The sequence below is a fragment of the Mytilus californianus genome, unplaced genomic scaffold (genome assembly GCF_021869535.1).
Source record: "Mytilus californianus isolate M0D057914Y unplaced genomic scaffold, xbMytCali1.0.p SCAF_6, whole genome shotgun sequence".
Classification (NCBI taxonomy): domain Eukaryota; kingdom Metazoa; phylum Mollusca; class Bivalvia; order Mytilida; family Mytilidae; genus Mytilus; species Mytilus californianus.
In genome coordinates, this window is record NW_026262712.1 from 87,332,150 (window position 1) to 87,352,291 (window position 20,142).

Here is a 20,142-nt window from a genome sequence, read left to right on the forward strand (position 1 = left end):
AAGTTCAATAAAAATGTCTAACCACCACGACATGCCTAATAAAACGAAACAACTAAATTGATTTAAACAAAATTTATCGAAGAATGTATCTTTGGAATAACTTTATCGCCAATCCACACAAATTTGAAAATTTTCCTAAATAAGAATATTCACGCCGCCATTCTGTGAGTTTTTAATAAGTCACTACTAGTATATTCTGTACATACATTCAAATACCTAAGCAGAGAATTACATCAAATCTCCCAGCTCTCAGGTGGGGGTTCACGCCAGAACCTGACAGACAGCTTGTTACGAAATCAGTAAACGATTATTGCACTTAAAGAAATTATGCACTGTATCAAACAGACACATTTATCAATTTAATTCCATACCGGTGCTGTTATCATCTATATTGAAAAGTCCTAGATTGTGTCGAATAAAATGTAAGTGATATACATTTTGAATAGTGAATGCATGGATGCTCATCCAATCATGAGGGGGGAAAAATCTGACAATAGAGGTTGTCGACGTTAGATGATACTCATGTAACCTAGACATAAATTTGAAAAGAAGGTATGGTCAATTTCCCCTGAATGTTTGTTCATTTATTTCATTAAGATGATCATTTTCAAAAAGATAAGAATCCTTTACACATCTTCATTTAAGGGTGAACTTTGAGTTTACAACCTTAGTATATTATGTAGTTGACTATAAAACCAAGTTTCTGATGTTTATAGCTGACTCCACTTACCTGTAAATAGATACATGTAAAAAAAAAATAATGTTTTGTTAATTATCTGGGAAAATGAATAGAAAGGGTATTTAAGAAATAATTCATCAAGCCCCCAAGAATTATTTCGATTCTAATAGGACAAATACGGCAATTGTTTTGGATCGAAGCGCTCTAGATGAAGGCTTTATTTGCCGTTCCCATAAATAAACGCACTATTAAATTGACGTAAAAGACCGGAGCAAACTGAACAAATGACATGCTTAAACTATTTACAATAACATATTTAGATAGGTTTGGATGAATCTAAATGATAATTGTACTTATATGTCTTATATGTATACAAAAAATGGCTTAAATAACACATTTTATCATCGTTTGTTTACGTTTCCTTGTTGTGATGATTTTCGGTTTCACAAGCGTGTATTTTCCCGTAAAATGCTTATATTCTTACGTCATCGTTCTATGACGTCGGTAGCTCATTCATAAAAAAGTATATGACGCGGGAGTACGATCGGAACAGCCCAAACAATATATTTTAAAAGAAATAATTCATGGAAGCCATAGATTTGTTGGACATTTACACATGGCCTGGCCGTGATATTCGAATTTTATCCTGAGCGTTAGCGAGGCTTAAAATTAACGAACATCACGGCCCAGGCCATGTGTAAATGTCCAACAAATCTATGGCTTCCATGAATTATTTCGATTCTAATAGGAAAAATACGGTAATTTAAAAACTGAAGCGAACGTAAGATTGCAGTGTGTATGACTTCTATTTTACCCCCTGTAACTTGCAAGATAAAAACTACAAATTTCATATAAATCTAAGTCTTACATGAATTATTTCTCAAATAAACAGTAGAAAAAAATGTGTTCAATTCTCATAATTCTTAACCCAAACATTTATTTTTCGTTGGCTACTATTTACTGTCAAATCCAGAGTTGACATGTCGTTACTAAGGAGTGAGCCGCCATGTTGACTTGCTGAAATCCACAAATGTGCGAATAATGCAATGAAATAGAAAATGAAACAACACCTACCTCAAAACTCCATTTTAAGGCAATATTATCCGAACTTAGGGAGTATACGTAACGGAAAACATTCAGCTTTAGAGTTTTCTTTCGTATGACGTCATGTTATGACATGACGTTAATGCACCAAGATCATTCATGAAATTTGGCGGAATTTTATTTTATTTTGATTTTATACATTTTTTAAGCTCTTGTGCATTATATATTTTTTTATGCAATGTAATAGGAATAACGGTTCTGTAGTTTCTTTTTCAATTTCAATTTGGACACAACGAAATCGACATAGTGTTTGCACATAGGTTACGATACATGTGGATTTACGTGGGAGGTAAATAGTAACAGCCACCAATATGCACATCTCTGAGTCTGCGCTAAGTATAGGTATATCGAGAATTTTATCACGGTGTTGTTTACAAAGCGAAAGAAGCACGTCATATTAGAATTAAGGAATAACTGTACTGTAGTTGAAGAGTTGCCACCGTCAATTGGCGATTTTACGGTTGCAAATGCAGTTTTACTGGCGACGCGTAGCGGAGACAGTAAAACGGATATTTGCGACCGTCAAATCAAAATTGACGGTGGCAACTCTTCAACTACAGTACTGTTATTCCGATTCTAATGCATTTCAAAAAGAAATAATACGTTAAAGCTTGAAAAAATGTATAAATTTGAAATTTAATAAAATTCCGCGAAACTTCATGAATGATTTTGGCGCAAAGACGTCATGGCTAAACATGACGTCATACAAATGAAATCTTACAAACTGAAGGTTATTTCGTTACTTCTACGATTCAAATTTGGATAAAATCACATCAAAACGGCGATTTTGAGGTAGGTGTTGTTTTATTTTCGATAATATTATAGTAATCGAACATTTTTTGATCCATGAATTCAAAATGGCGGGTCGCTCCTTAGTTACGACTGGTGAACTGTGGATTTGACGGTAACGTTTAGCCAATGAAAAAAATTGTTACATAAAAATTGCATTAGAATCATATTTTACCACGGCTGTGTACTCAAAGCGTTTAAAGAACGTCATGTTAGAATTCAAATCCAACTCATAACTCTATTGAAACGAAAGCTAGATGTAGATAAAAATTATTCGCTTTTGATTACGTGAATCCGATAATTCAACATTTTAAAACAATACAGGAAATTTCATTTTTTTGTCGCAAATGTTTAATTCCAAAATCATGAAGGTAAATACATCTAATTGGTAGATTTGTAGGTTTGTTTTAGTATAATATCGTGTGTGAATTAAATATGTTTTTTTTTAAATATGAAAATACCAAGGCATGCAAGGAAAACCCATACGTTCTAACAGAACATACGCCATGCTGGATAAATGAAAACCGACGGAATACACACTAGTACATAAAACATTACACAGAATTTAGGAACACATTCTCATGCAGGTGATCCCCTGTGATGCAGAATGAGGAGCAGTTTCGGCTCATTTTTTTAATCTGTTGTCTTGCTCATTACCAGTTCAATCCCTGTGATAACTCGTATTCAGTCAATAATAATGAGTGAAAATTGAAGGTATGACACTAGGAAAACATCTGTGGACATCTTTCCGCAACGATAAAAATCAAGATGGCGTAGAATAGATTACTACAACATTGCTATTAAGAACCGATGGTTCAAATGATACCTCGTAACTATCCAAATTATCAAAACTCTATCGAGGGCATTCTGATTGTAGCGTTTGAGATATAAAAACTCCATATGTAGGTGCAGCTTGATTTTGGCTTATTATGTTTATCTTAATTTTTTTTTTTTTTTTTTTTTAACTCATCAGATATAGCAGGCGCTCGAATCTAAACAGTCAACTAAAGTTTATTTTAAAGTGAAAGTTTTGGTATAAATAAAGTAGATCAGCTTGGCTACTATATCTAAAATGGATAAACAAAATCTTAACAAATGTTTGGTTTGATATTTTTAAAAAGTAAATCATAAATTTTTGGTATGTCTTCCAAATATTCGTTATACAAATAATCTGTGTTCTTGGACGTTTTAGACATTTTTCACATTTGTTCAACGAAAGGATACCTCTGTCCAGTCATTGGCAAATATTTGAAGTGAAGTAAGAACGACTACTCGTGTTTTTCTGGTGAATTATGATATATAATACGTGTATATGATTTTATTTTATCCCAATACTTTTTCTTTTCAAAGTTTGATCACGAACAAATGATAGAACTTTACTATTGTATATAAGTTGAAAATCATTTTATAATGTTGCAAAACAATGAAAAGAGTAGTTGCCAATGGAAGCTATTCTTTAGATGTTGATTTTAGTTAACTAACAATGAAGTAGAGAAGACATATTCTAACAACTAAAGCAAAGCACTGCGTCTTTTCGAGAATTATATTAAGCTTTTGTTAATATAACATAAAGAAATGCCTTACTTATTAGCAAAACCATTATTCGATTGATACCAATATTGTCAAAATAATATTAAAAGCTTAAGTATATTCTATTCTGTGTTAATTATACAATATTGCATATGACTGTGTCTCATAAATGTACGTAGATTTAGATTTACTTCCATTTGAAATCATATTATCATGCGTCTAAACCAAACCAAGTTGTTCATTTTCCCCCGGTTGTTTTCTGTCTTTATCTTGAGTACTAAAAACTGCTTCGTCGATGCCACTGCTGTAATCAGTGCCTGCAATGTTGTGAATATTGTTAATGTTTACTTCCGTTTTCTAAATTTTGTCCTGATTCAAGATATTTCGTTGTCTCTCTCGGTTTAACGATGTACAGATTTCTATATGGATAGGTTTGATCATTATCAAAGGTCGTATGATGGCATGGAGTGGCTTTTTTGGGGGGTTTGGGGGGGGGACCCAAGTGCACAGTTAGAGTTAGAATCTTATGCTGAACATATAACACCCGACGCATTACTCATGATAAAACAGGATTGAAAGCACTGTTTTTCTTACCCAAATACATAACCAAATTCATAAACAAACGGTATAGGTGAATTCTCTAACCCTAAAACATAGACGAATGTGAAATGCTATTTTTTTTCTGGATACACATGATACAGGAAAGAAAAGATCATGATTAATAAAAACAATACATGCATTGAAAAAAAATAATTTAATTAGAAAACCAAACTTAAAAACCTTAAGCAAATGCAATCCTGGAATATCGTATCAACTGGGAGATATGAAAGTTATGGAATGGTACTACATCAAAATGTAAAAAATCACAATTGGAAAATGAAGTCTTCTCTTCTGTCATAAAGTTTAGGTCGCAAACGACGCTCGCTGTGAATAATCAGTTTTCTTATAATGCGAACCGTCATATCCAAAATTAAAAGCAATATAAAATATGAATTTAAATACACAAGATCTTCTTTTCGATTTAAATTATGTAACGTTTCTGATATAACCTTCCAGACAGTGAGACACGACACTGAGAGTGTGAGTACCTGAAAACATATATAATTGTTATAAGGCACTTATATAATTGTTATAAGGCACTTATATAATTGTTATAAGGCACTTATATAATTGCCAACATTCGAAGTTTATTAATCCAAGAAAAATTTTCAAAACGTCCAAATACACTTAAATTTGGAGATCTTATGACATGTAAAAGAAAATCGATACTTTCGAAACTCTGTAAATTTATCAAAATTGTTAATAAAGGGTTGTGTGATCCGGGCTGACATCTATCTCATCTATGTTGATTTGTTTCTAATATTGTGTTCTCTGTACCATTCCGCTGTAAATGGTTTGTAGAGAATAAAAATATATATAGTCAGTGTAGTTCAAGTTCAAGTTCAAATATTTTATTGTCAATTAAAGATGCCCATTACAGGCAGAGTCGTCAAGTTAAATTTGGTACAAATGATTAAACATGATTGCAATGATTTGGTTACAATTAAATAAGATACCAATTATAGTGAAATAAACTTCGTCTCTCAGGCAAAACTAAACGTTATACGTTTACTGTATTTTGACTTCCCACAATTTTGGTCTTGAGCGTACCTTTAGTTGGCTATTATCTTTAGGTTCTTTTTGGTCATATAGATTTTCAACATACATCCTTGGCTTTCAAATATTCGGCTTTGATCGTTCCTGATGAAGGTAAATCAAGAGAAGCGCTTCGGACGCATGAAATTTATTAAGTGTTTTTTTTTCATTTTTTTGAGTAGATTGTTTCAGAATCACATGTCATGCGTACTAAAATTGGCATCATACATCTATTTTAAGAGCACCAATACGAAAAGAGCCTTCGTAGATCTTTCAAAATCTTTGACGGTTAACTTGTCTTTCAATTTAAGAGCTACAAACTAAGTTTAGTTAAAAATTAAATGATTTACGGAAAAGTGGAGACGGTACTGAAGGGGCAATCAATACCCAAAAGTCGAAAAAAGACAGACACACAAGAAAAAAGATGAAACGGGTCCGTAACACACAACACAGAAAACTTAAGATCGAGCAACACGATGTCCGCCAAAATCGAGGTTGAACTCGTGTACTCCGAAAGAGTAATATTTCAGCGTAAACTGATTATTTATAATAAGGATCAAGGTGTCATTTTAATTACTGTTTCTAAGCAAATGTTGAATTCGGGGACTGACAGGAGAACTGCACTGACCTAGTGGTAGTATACGTTACCGCTCTCAGAGAGCACTATACGGGTTTCTAAATAGCCTTTATCAGGTACTCTCTAAACATAAAGTTTGATAAACTAAACACATGAAATATGTGACCCATGCAGGAGGCTCTGGGTTAAAAGAATATAGAATAATGGGCATAAAGTGCAGAATGAAGGGCAAAAATAATAAAGAATAGAGCAAAAATAAATATAAAATAAAGAAAAATGGTCCAAAAAGTTAAAAATAAATAAATGCTGGACCCCCATCCAGAAACTCATACATTTGTCCATTTATTCTGAAAGCATACATCTTAACTAACCTTCTGACTGAACATAATTTTCTTGTACTTGGTCTATTGAAAAAGACGTCACTTAAATTAATGATGTCATTGTGGATTTCAGCAGCAGACAACCTAAATAAAAAAAAAAAAAAATAAGTATTTCATGTCATGCTCAATGCTCATTTCAACACGAGGAGGCATTATATTTGTGAATATTTTTAAAACGAGCGTTAGCAAGATGTACAATATTGACAAAATTACTCCTTTCTACATCAGACATTTGCAGTCAAAAGTTCAAGATTAGTATAAACCAATGACAATCTTTCGTAAACTATTCCTCCCGCGTTAGGAGATTAGTTAGTTTGATTGGATAATTTAAGTTTTTTCTGACTGTTTCACGCAAAATAAAATATCCTCATACTATTTTTTTTAGAAATTTTTTCAACTGGATTTGGAAATTCAAATTAGGTTCTTTATATTATTTCTTGCGAAATGTTGAAATAAACAATTTATGTATAATTCTAAACTACAGTTTGCATCTTTGTGCACGTTTACATGGTACTTTATGCATTATAATCATAATAAATATTCTAAGACTATCTCACTATCTCACTATATCGGTGTGACAAGGCCGTCCAGTGTCAGCTAATCTATTTATACTTACCCCTGTACCCTGTCAACTTTCTATTGTACTATTTTTTTTCTACTTATATATTGGTTCGTCTCGTATCATGTTTTGTGATAAGAAGTAAATTGACTTATTCCTAAATCCAAGCTGCAAACCTTCGTGGGTGCGATGAATATCGAATGACATTAAATGACCTATTATCGCCGATTACTTCCTTCTGGAGCAGTTTCTCTGCTATTCCCACTAATGAATGTGAAGTTGTAAAGATTTACACTTGAAAATGGATGTCTTTAATTATTGAGACAAGAATATAATTCAAAACCAATACTTATAACTTTTGGCATCAAAGTATGATTGTTGTGATTTGTGAGTTTTATTCTTTTGCTATTTATTCATTAATTTGTTAATCTATTTACCGATATTTTTATATCCAGCGTATTATGTTTTCTATTCATACCACATTACATGTTGTATTTCTAGAAATAGTAAAGTTCATTTCTTTTTCGAAAATTCGATGTCACCATTTGGCTGAAAATACCAAGTGTGTAGACACCTGCTAACAAATGCATTGACTTATAAATCATTTCAATGGAATAATGATCTGAAAATAATAATAGTGTATAGAGGCAATACATGGAATGCGTTGAGTTATTTTCTAAAAACATTTTATTTGGTTTAATTGTAATATGGCGCTAAAAATGATAGTGCGTAGACGCCTCCCCACAAATCTATTGAATTATTATTTTTAGAATTGGTGCTTGATTGTATCATACAGGTATATTAAACACCATAATCTAGCATTTAAATGGAAGTAGCAACAACTTCACGTAAGTGATTTAATTTTTCGTTTGTTATTTTTATTTTATATCAGAAAAAAAACATTACCAGTATTATTTATTTAATATTTTGCAGCCAAACATCCCCAGCAATGGACAAAACATGAAGTAGGTGTATGGCTCAAATGGTGTTCCGACGAATTTTGCATAGAGCCAATACCACCAGACAGAATAGACATGAATGGTTAGTTATAATTTTATGTATCTTGTTATTTAAAAAAAAAAATTTCGAAAAAAAATATTCCTAGAATCAGTGAATAAGCAAAGTAAGTCGTTTTCAATAGTCATTCAAAATGTAATTTCAGAAATAAGACTGTTGAAGACACTTAAGATATTAATATAGATTAGTTAGAAAAAGCCAAAGGATCCTATGAAAAAATAAAAAGTTTGTGTAGGAACATTTTTTTCCGAGGGATTTATGAGTAAGCAACAGTCTGGGGTGCATATAAGATTTGTTATTGGACGTTAAGGAAGCAACAACCATTATCCTATGTCAGGGCAATTATTGAATTATCAATGATATTTAAAATTTAAAAATTTTTAAGCAACACTTAATAATGCATTATCAAGGAACTCTAAATTTCAAACAAAATTTATCCCGAATATGTCCTGTTAGCACCAAAATGTGAATTGACAGCAACCGTCCACATATGTTGGTATCTATTCATGATAGTGATAAATACAACCTTCTAATATACGTGATGTTTGTTTCTTCATTTAACATCTTCAGAACTTTCACTTTTGTTTGTAGATTTTCTTCAGTTTGTTTAAAATGTTTTAAAAAGTCAATTATAAAAAGTCAATTATAAAGTTCTTCCCTAGTTTTCGTTTCCTTGAACTGAACATATTGAATTAAAATGTTTACCATAAATCATCCATTTTCCAAGAATTGTTATAGGATTTCTTATTACATACGAAAATTATTCTGTTTTTCTTAGTAAACTAGTATTTACGGAAATCTTTTTTATGTATGAAAACAGTCGAGGTTTTATTGGTATTTAGAGTTATTTAGCAAATTATGTCTCAATTATGATTGCCCTAGCACTTTTTTCATAAAAAAAAAATAAAGCGGTAAACTGCCATAAGTTTGGTCTTTTCTCGTCCCTCTCACTGCAATTACTGATCAGATAAATAATTCGATGTTTTTTCTCCTTTAATAACCCGATTATAACAATTTTTAAAGATTAAATTATATGCAAATTTGATAAATATGCTGTTCGAATTTTTCATTATGCTAAATCTAAGTAAGAATGTAAAATATTAGCTCAATTTTCATACAATGAAAAGAAATAACGAGGGTGTCTTTGGCTTTTAAGGAATCGATAAAACAAAATGTTGTATATAAAAAATCATTTTTATTTTTAAAATCCGCCTTGATTAAGTTCGAATGTCTTCAAAGGTTAAAAATGTCCTACCTGTGGTTTAACATGGCACTATGTAATCCCAATGTTTTATCAATTATTTACAATTGTACGGTTTTTATTCATTACAATGAAGACAGCAATATATTTTTTTACAATAATTTTGTAATGCAAATTTTATTTTTCATCTTTTATCAATCATTCCAGCACATCAATATATTCATTAGGAAAAAAAATGGAGATACGACATTTGATTATTAACTATCTAATAGATAAAAGCTATTTTTTGTACAACTATCTGATAAATAAAAGCAAAGTCGTCCATTACGGTTGCTAACATCCGCCTACAGTTTAACCAATAGTTTTAGTGCCTGATCAGGAAGTACCAGTCTTCCGTGTTGTATTTGAACCTGTTCTATTGAAACCTTTGTTGACTGTCGATTAAATGATATGTTCTATGGGATTTATTTCATCAATAAAAATGTTATATGATGGTCTGGATGGGGGTCCAACATTTCTGTATTCTTTAATTTTTATGCCATTTTTCTCAATTCTTCATACTTTTTGCCAATTATTCTCTATTCTTTATATTTTAGCACCTCATTGTTCTCTCTTCTTTATTTTTTGGTCCCTTTTTCTCCATACTTTATATTTTTGCCCATTATTCTTTATACACCTTATCGCTATTTGGAAATCTGCGCCGCTTGACCCGAGAATCTGCGCCTCTTGAACTATTGACGTCATACAACAATCACTTGAAATGAAATACTTGACATGTAAAAATCTCTCTTTCGGCTAAGTCATGTAATCACGAAAAAAAAATTTTTTTACTCATAAACAGATTTATGTCTATTAATGCACGATTTTGAATTATATCAACCAGCCAATCCTCGGTTTACAGAATGGAGACCCTATATGTGATGGCCAGTGGCGCCATAGCTATTGTTTTTCAATAATTTTTCTTAAGTCGAAATGCAACAACTATATGATATTTTTCAAATTGCATTCAAAAAAGCTGACGAAGAGAGATGATCAAAACATCTAACATATAACCTAAAAATGAAAATCCTGTTGCAATTTATGTAACGAATGAAGTAGGTGAACGTTGTGCAAATATGTCAGCAGATGTATGTCCTGTCCAAAACCAGTGCCCATCACATGTTTTATTTCATGTTTCCGTGTTTCCGAGAATTTTGCACTGTATCCGGTTGTAAGTAATTACTTATATATGTCAACATAATTATAACATTCGTAGCAATTATTGCAGGTAAAGCATTATGTTTGTTAAAGCGAAGTGACTTTATGGAACGAATACCAAAGAATGGAGATCTCTTATTCAATGCTTTACAAAAACTCATTCAGAATAAAGGTATGTTTCATAATGCATTGCTTGTGTTTTGTTTTGTTCTTTGCGTGTGTTGTGTACAGTTATATGCTTGTGTGTTGTTTTGTCCATTGTTTGTGTTTTGTATGGTTCATTGCTTCTGTGTTGTATTGTCCATTGTTTGTGTTTTGTATGGTTCATTGCTTGTGTCATGTATTGTCCATTGTTTGTGTTTTGTATGGTTCATTGCTTGTGTCATGTATTGTCTATTGTTTATGTTTTGTATTGTTCATTGCTTGTGTGTTGTATTGTCCATTGTTTGTGTTTTGTATGGTTCATTGCTTTAGTGTTGTATTGTCCATTGTTTGTGTTTTGTATCGTCCATTGCTTGTGTCATGTATTGTCCATTGTTTATGTTTTGTATTGTTCATTGCTTGTGTGTTGAATTGTCCATTGTTTGTGTTTTGTATAGTTATTTGCTTGTGTTTTGTATTTTTCATTGCTTGTGTTTTGTATTGTCCATTGTTTTGTTTTATATCGTTCATTGCTTGTGTTTTGTATTGTCCATTGTTTGTGTTTTGTATTGTTCATTGCTTGTGTTTTGTATTTTTCATTGTTTGTGTTTTGTATTGTTCACTGTTTGTGTTTTGTATAGTTATTTGCTTGTGTTTTGTATTGTTCATTGCTTGAGTTTTGTATTGTTCATTGTTTGTGTTTTGTATAGTTATTTGCTTGTGTGTTGTATTGTTCATTGCTTGTGTTTTGTATTTTTCATTGTTTGTGTTTTGTATTGTTCATTGCTTGTGTTTTTATTGTTTATTGCTTGTGTATCTTATTGCTATTGTATGTGATTTTTTGGTGTTTCTAGTTTTCATATTTGGAATGTCATCGGATTGTTGAGAAGGGAGTCAAGCGCGGATTCAGGCGTGGCGTGGCGGGCGTCCCCCCTAAAATTTGCAAAGCATGGGTTTTCCTTAGCTTAATAAAGAATATTTCGATAATTTTACCTAAAAAAAATTTAATTCGTGCCCCCCTAACCTAAAATCCTGGATCCGCCCCTGGAAGTAGCAGGTTATTATTGTTGTTTTCTTTGCAATTGTCTACATGCATTTTTGCACACTTTTTGTTTGAGTTTTTTTATTCATTTATTGATTTTAAAACATTATTATTAACACGTGTTTGTAAAAAATGAAGATAAAAATTTATGAATTTTATGCGTCCGATACGTTTTTCTGGATTTACCTTTATCAAGAACGCTCAAAGCCGAATATTTGAAAGCCAATGATGTAGAAGAATCGAAACAGATGAAGAGCTATATGACAAAAAGGGGACCTAAAAATTAAAGCGAATTCCATCTTAGGTCAATTTTACCTTGAAAAGATATAAATAGTTATTACTTATGTTAGTACAAGTAATGAATAAAGTGGGTCTCATTTAAAGAAAAGATACCTCTTTTTTAACTTTGATTTGATGGAATTAAAAAAATAAGCATTTTATATTGTCTCTGGCATGAATTAAATTGAAGTGCAGCAGCTGTTATTAAACTTCCACTCAATCTATTATAGTCCTTAATGTCTTTAAGTGATTCCGTCACAGCTGATATGTTAATATTGCCGACAGTATAAAAATAATATAAACCAATTAAAACTTATGTTCATAGTTTAATTGCCAAAAATCTGCAACTTTGCTGATCCCATATAAGTTAATAACGGCCGTGAGTGCTTTGCACTATCTACAAGGTAAATCAGTGACAAATAAGATATATTATTTACTTATGTTAGTTTAATTCAGGGCTGTAATTTAGTACACTTCCTACTTCTTTATCTGAGGGTATCAATAACAAATCTTTATACCAGGAAGTTCTGACTTATAAAGATTTAACTATGCTCTTTACCATTCTATAATTTGGACGTTTTATACAGGTAAGGATGCAGCAAGTTTTTGGCATATCTTAAGGCAATGTATACGTAATTCATATCAATAGTTCACTATGAAATGTCAGTTGATGTAGCAATGTATTGCTTTCTTTTTATGTCTTATGAGTTCTAAATGCATATACAAAACTTCATCAAAATCCCAGATATCGTCCAATTACGTATACTTTGTCTTGATAGTAAATGTTATCATAGTTTGATTGTATATTCTTCGTTTCTTCTTGCATCTTCGGGTTTCCTAAAGTTTCGTTATTTGGAGATTGAAACAACAAATCTTGAGTTACATTTTTTCACTGTCGGCTCTCCGTCGTTTTGAAATACAAAAACTCATTTACAATAAAGGTATGTTCCATAATGCATTGCTTGTTTTGTATTGTTCATTGTTTGTGTTTTGTTTTATTTATTGCATGTTTTGTTTTGTTTTATTCTTTGTTTGTTTGTGTTTTGTATTGTTCATTGCTTGTGTTTTGTTTTGTTTATTGCATGTATTTGTTATTTTATTTAATGTTTATTGTTTACCTCAGAATGTTGTGAGTTGTTGGCTCATTTACCTACATCATTAACAATAATAAGATGTGATGCGATTGCAAATGAGATAACTTTCCACCAGAGACCAAAAGACGTAGAAGTTAATAACTATAGGGCACCGTTCGGCCTTCAATAATACGCAAAACCCATACTGCATAGCAAGCTATAAAAGGACCCGACATGAACAAATGTAAAACAGTTCAAACGAGAAACTAACGGCTTGATTAATATAAAAATCAATAAACGAAAAACAAATATGATATACAGCAACAAACGACAACCACCGAATTACAGGCTTCTGACTTCGGACAGGCACATATAGAATGCGGCGGGGCTAAATCTGTTTACTGACGCCCAATCTTTTCCTTACCTGGAACAAGATTGTAACCATACAACAAAAGAACAAACGATAAAAATCAGTTGTAAGAGGCTTGACTCATAAGATCGACACAAAGCACACACAATCAAAACTACTAACAAAAATGCTTTAGTCACAAAGTAAGAATATGAGAGTACTTGCAGTTACTGAAAGCTTGTTCAAAGCCAATAACAACTAATATCAGTACACATTATAGGTTTAGTGTAAAGATGTCATAAACAGCCAGAGAAAAACATGATATTGTCCAATGCCAAAATATATATAAGTACCGTCAGAATGTAGGACCATTAATGTTCATAGCTGTATAGCAATAGTATTTAGTTATGTTTTAATCTATTGATAACAAAATTAATGTCTGTACCGATAAAAACAATGGTAAAAGATCTTATTACAATGTTAAATGTATAACCTTTTAGAATAAGTTTAAATAAAGGATAGATAAGTTAACACGGATTGTATCTAAAATTACGTGCTCTATAAACGAAAAATTAGGTAGTGATATCACATTTGTAGTAAATTTTCCACAGGTACAGTCAAACTTCCAAACCAAATCTTTGTATCTATGTGAACGTTTTAAGTAATTTTTTATAAGACTTTAACCAGTGGTACATAGATTTCGTCTTCTTTAATTTATTTACATTTATATACAATGCTTAAATGCATACCTGGAATGTAAATCCTTCAACAAGATTGAGAAGTTTGAAAATGGATTTTAGAATTTTATTGTGTTTTGTTATTTTATATCTAATTTTGTTATCCATTTGTTTGAAATGAATGCGGAAACAAATATGATATTTGATTATGACAATTGAAAACTTAATTATCTTTGTGGGCCTGTGTTAAAGTTGTATATATATCATGAAATTTATGACAGATTAGAAGTGACTTTGATAGATTACTTCATATCCTACAATCATCCAAATCTAATAAAAGGTACAAGTAAGATCATGCGATCACGCTGTTCGTTTACTATACAAATAATCTCTACGTGTATCCTTCGTAAAAGGGGGATAAGATACTCAGGGGGTTTAATAAAGACACAAGTCGAAAATACAAACACACTACGTATAAAACTTGCGACTGAGCAACACGAACCGTCCAAAAAACCGGAGGAGACTTATATTCAAATCATTACACATGACAGTCCTTTTAGTGTCCTCTCTGTGGTTTGCGTCCAACTTCAATCAAGTAATGCAGATTTCTGAAAAAAAAGGAGACAACGACTGCGAATTAAAATACAAATCAAACGTCTATATTTAATTACAGGATAAAATATTTATAGCATTATATATAGTTTTCTAGCTCTGACTTTTGAATCTGTAATGCAGAAAATTAACACTGCAAAATATAAAATTATGATTTTTTTTTATTTTTGAAAAAACACAACTCGCGTTCGCAAATTAAAAAAAAAATATTTATCTCACAGTGACTATACCTACCACAACAAAGAAAACTCTTTCAAAAACATTCAAAGTGAATTGACTGATAATGCTTGCATATTTAGGACGATCGCAGGGTAATGCCATATAAGTATACACTGCTTTGTACTAGACCTAGTCCTTGAGACGTGGTAGCTCACAAGTTAACAGTCCCTAAAAAGACATGTTTACCTGAACACAATATTCTGACTCCTAGCGTACCATTTATTGTCCTTACTCTTAAATATGAAAAGCAGCAAATGTTAGTTCTAAAGTACGTTTAAACCAACCGTAAATCAAACTTATTACATCTCTCACTCAAAATGGTTCCGCCACAGCAATAGACCGTCAAAGATAAGAATCATAAGACCTTTTAAAACAACAAACCATTGCTATACCAACTGACATTTCATAGTGAACTGTTGATATTAAGTAATACTAGTAGTTACTCATATGCTAATTCGGCGGAAAAGTTAAGTTGCTTATATCAGGATATAATGATATTTTTCAAAACTTTAAGATAATTGATTGGCAATTGAGAGTACATAACCTGAAGGTCAATAGACTGGAAGTAATAATAAATTAAAAGTATTTCCCTAAAAAAAAATTCTTTTATTCAACCATTGGAAACAACTTTATGTTTCTGAACCCGGATTTTTCATTTTACTGATATCATTCATAGCTATTAATGAATGCATACCAAATATATACAACCAGAATATGTAATTTTTTGCAGTTAGTTTAAACAGTCCGATGTCTTCAATGTGCAGTGGTGGAGCTACTGTTCCTATGAGTCCGTTTCATATCAAAACTGGTGAGTTTACTTAATAATACAATAATAATAAATCAGATGTTGTTCATACACTTTGTCGTTTTAGACTGCTTTAATAAATAAAGAAAGAAAGAAAAAGAAAACATTCAGAAAGTTATCTTTATCCTCCGCGGTGCATTCTTTTAAGAAGAAATTAGATGTGTTAAATCGATTAAAAAAAGACTGAATGCCCTCAACAATATATTTACAATCTTCTTAGACTACAAAAAGGTATAGTTACTTTCCAATGTATTTTTAATCGGAAAACTCGAGAAACCAAATTGAATTTGTATATTAAATCAAATTGTTATTCAGTCCCATTCAATTTTGATAGGAAAATAGCAATTTCACATTCTTTGCATTGAATAACACTAATAGTCTTGGAGCTCAAATGAATTTATGTGTAATCAAACAAAGTCCGCCATTGACCTTTATCTCATTTCCATGGTCCGCGACTGCTTACAAAATTGGATAGTTTTTTGTCACGTTAGTTTTTCATTTATTATGAGTAATAAGATAAATGAAATCGTGGTAATGTTTACGTGTGCGTCAGGTCCGTTTGTCGTACACTTAATGCAATAGGTGTATGAATTATTGTAAGGTGTACATGTCCGTTTGTAGTGTTCATCTGACCTTGGTCCTATTTCCATGCTTAATAGGTTAACGTTAAGTTGTCGTGATTAGATCCGTTTCACATATACTTTAAGCAACAAGTCGACTTTCTTTAATGTCTGGAATGATTGTAAGGTGTACATTCCGTCTGACAGGATTCATCTGATCTTGACTTCAAGGTTTCATGGTTCATTGTTAAGTTGTCGTAATATGGTCAGTTTCACAAGTACTATATATATGCAAACGGTCAATTGTTTGGTGAATGGAATGGTTGTTAGGTTAACACGTCTGTGTGGCGGGGATAATCTGACCTTAACCTAGTTATCATGCATCATTGGTCAACTTTAGCTTTTCGTGATTATTTAGGTATGATTTTAATTTACTGATAACAAAATATGTTCGTTTCTCAAATACTATATGCAATAGGTCAACCATATTTAGTGTATATAGTGATTGTAAGGTTTAAATCTCCGTCAGACAGGGTTCACTGAACTTTGACTTGTCCGTCAGACAAGGTTCACTTAACTCTGACTGCATGATAGTATTAAGTTTATGTGATTCGTGTAGTAAATCCTTCTTCTTACAGACTTTCAACATAAATTTGAATCATGATCAGTAAAGCAGGCGAGACATTTCAGCGTGTGCACTCTTGTTTCTTTAGAAAGTATATTTCTTATTTTTTTTTGTAAACATTTTTTTTTTACAGAACCCATATCCCCGTTGTTGCATCCTTTAGTTTTTACGTCAGCTAATACTCAAACGACATCTATGCACGCCCCAAGCATACCACGTCCATGTGTTCCAATATTACCTCGTACACAGTCAACGATTCTCCCGCCAACCTGTAGTAATCCTGTGAATTCAAACAAGTCGTTCAGCAATACAGTGTCAACAGTACCAGGTAGTTGTACTTTTATTGTTAATGGATAAATGTACTTAAACTTTTGTTCTTTATATACTGAACATATTACGAGATAATTTGCAGGACATCTATTGGAAAGTTCTTTTTGCTCTATCTCACTTCCTTCGTGTTTCTGACATACCCAAATATCTATGATTGAACAGCACATCATACATGCAATGGAAATAAATCTATATCTATGACAAACGACAGAAACCGCAAAGAAAATTAAACAAATAACAATACTAGTATATGATCATCTTTTTCGTGCAGTATAAAACCTGATTTTAAGACATTTATAAAATGTTTTAATTTCATTAGAGATAGTACAACAATATTTTAGCAAATACTTACGTCGGGAAGGACCAATGTTATATTTCAATATTAATTTCTAGTAACTGTTTTTGCTAATAAAAGTATAATCCAATCTAAGTACTTATTTTGCAGGAATATTGAGTCCAGCTTCAAGTAATGTTGATACTGAGAGTGCTTCAAGTGATGGTGGATCTGTTTCAGATCCAGAAGGTATGGATTGACAAGTTATCTCTTCTAACTGTTCTGTACATATTACACTATTCAAAAGGCAGGTCGTTTTTCACAACGAACCGTCTTGATTCTAATCATAAACATAATGTGCAAAATTGAAAAGCGACCACAAAAGATCTGAAACCAGTCATAAACTCTTATAAAAGAAAAACATAAAGAGACAGTCACAAATACGTATGAAACTTCTGACACTATAGGTACATACCTATAAACATACGGCGGGGTTCAGCTAGATTTATAAAAACTCACATCCCTTATCTCGACTAGTACAAATACAAGTTACAACTTTTATTTTTCGGGGGGATGGTCACAGTTTGTTTGTTAGTTTTTTTTTGTTGATTTGTTTGGTTTTTTTATTGGGGGGAGAAGGGGGTTAATACCAACTTAGGCCTTTTATATTGTATTATCATTAACTCGTACGTCTTTCAAGTTTGAATACTCTTTTTATAGCACAAGAAAACGACAGTCGTCCAACAGAGCCGACTAATGAACGGTTTCTACCTACCACCATTAAAACTGAAATACAACATTCCATACAGTCAGCATTCCAAGCTGTTAATAATAGCACAAGACCAGAATCGGGCACTGGTATGTCAGCTTGTTAGTAAACATACTTAATAGTCATGTTCAAATCTTATGAATCGATGAATCGATTAAGAAGATACAAATCAAGGTAACACATAAAAACTGAGGGAATCTCAAAAGGAGCAAGACCGGGTGCGTCGACAGGGTAAGCTTCTCCCGCTATGAATGCAATACCCTCCATACAAATTGAAACCAAGTCATATGCCGGGTTTTGTTGTCACATTTACATTCTATACATTTTTTCTCAAATATAATTACCCTTTATAGTATAACGATTTCAGATCACACTAGACTCTTTTCTGAAATAACCAGGTATGCTTTGGATCACATTTTTTAACAGATAAATACCTTAAACGTCCGAGAGAAAAAAAAAGCAAACGGTCGTTTAGAAACAGAAGCAAAAATCCTTTTTAGTCAAAATTTACCTCTAAAGAAGCTGTAACCCTACCAAGGTATGGGGAAGATCTAGGGCGCTCTTGAAGTGTAAGCAGATCTTGCCCAGCTAGTGGCAACCGTCATGTTGCTGAAGGAAGGTAAAACTCGGGATGAGTTGAATTTGGTAATATCACAATCCAAGAAAAGAGGATATAAACGTATTATACCGATTTCAATACACACGGCACGATTATCGTTTTAGCTAGATGACTCAATTATGAAGAAGAAGAAAAATTTGAAGTAAACACATTGTAAGCACCACTGTTTACAATGTGTGCAATGTTTGGAATTTTTTATTGCATTGTGTACATTGTTGAAGTACTATCTTTATCATGCTTATGATGTCATACTGACAAAACGACAAAATAGTTGTTTATGTTAATATTGATTTCATTAAGCACAATAAGGCTATTGCTAGATTTTTCTAAATGACCGAAAAATGTGACTACTATTTTACAGAGTGTCGCTTACTGTGGGAGTTCATTCATCAGTTACTGCAAAATCCCATGTTCAGTCAGTTAGTTTGTTGGGAAAGTGAAAAGGAACTGATATTTAGAATCAACAACCCTACAGGACTAGCTCATATGTGGGGGAAACAAAAAAATAGGACAAATATGACGTACGAGAAATTATCAAGGGCTCTGAGATATTATTACAGGATGAATATTATCAAGAAAGTATCTGGGAAACGCCTTACTTATAAGTATGTTTTATAGTTATCATTTTAACTTGCCCCCATCTCCTTCTGCTTTGAACAAACATGATGAAACAATAAAAACGTAAGATGTCAAATTCGACTCATGCGGGCAATGTAAGGATATGAAGAAAAAATCATGGTTATCACCGTCAATGTTTCGAAATGTTTTTTTAATGAAAAAGAGCACACAGGCTACATTTTCGCCACTGTTTCGTCTATTGATAATCAATCATTTATTACACGTCCCACCTTTTACAAACAAGTACAAAACACCTGGATTAAAACAAGCATAAATAATAGTCATATAGAATATTTACACATATGAAAACAAAAGACTTAAAACCATAAAACGAGAAGGAAAAATCATTTACATGCATATAATAAAATACGACGTTTATATAAAATTGGCACACAAACGGATATTGGTAACTACACCTAGAAACACAGATAGTCTATCTTGACTGTATAAATTATTCTAAAACAACTGTCTCTAATATCGTC

General features: G+C 32.0%; 1 protein-coding gene and 1 long non-coding RNA gene across 11 annotated transcripts in view; one reads left to right on the forward strand and one right to left on the reverse strand.

The window, feature by feature from the left end:
• The window catches only part of LOC127705943 (transcription factor ETV6-like), a 90,571-nt gene that overhangs the window by 67,324 nt on the left and 3,105 nt on the right, over positions 1 to 20,142 (forward strand). For 7 of the 8 annotated variants that reach the window (XM_052210310.1, XM_052210311.1, XM_052210314.1 and 4 more), the window contains 7 exons: positions 8,187 to 8,294; positions 10,739 to 10,840; positions 15,791 to 15,868; positions 17,184 to 17,378; positions 17,826 to 17,903; positions 18,375 to 18,512; positions 19,404 to 19,647. In XM_052210310.1, coding sequence (XP_052066270.1) covers positions 8,187 to 8,294; positions 10,739 to 10,840; positions 15,791 to 15,868; positions 17,184 to 17,378; positions 17,826 to 17,903; positions 18,375 to 18,512; positions 19,404 to 19,647 — 943 coding nt within the window. Of the gene's footprint in view, positions 1 to 8,051; positions 8,102 to 8,186; positions 8,295 to 10,738; positions 10,841 to 15,790; positions 15,869 to 17,183; positions 17,379 to 17,825; positions 17,904 to 18,374; positions 18,513 to 19,403; positions 19,648 to 20,142 lie in introns of those variants that run through there. The other variant, XM_052210318.1, reaches the window with a different exon arrangement.
• On the reverse strand, positions 4,842 to 10,250 carry LOC127705966 (uncharacterized). Of its 3 annotated transcripts, XR_007984132.1 has the most exons (3): positions 9,800 to 9,826; positions 7,691 to 7,827; positions 4,842 to 6,778 (listed from the first exon to the last, which is right to left on the reverse strand). It is a non-coding gene; the product is annotated as an uncharacterized LOC127705966 (long non-coding RNA). The 3 variants fall into 3 exon arrangements; XR_007984130.1 differs by lacking the exon at positions 7,691 to 7,827 and having other exon boundaries at positions 9,526 to 10,250; XR_007984131.1 differs by lacking the exon at positions 9,800 to 9,826 and having other exon boundaries at positions 7,691 to 8,043.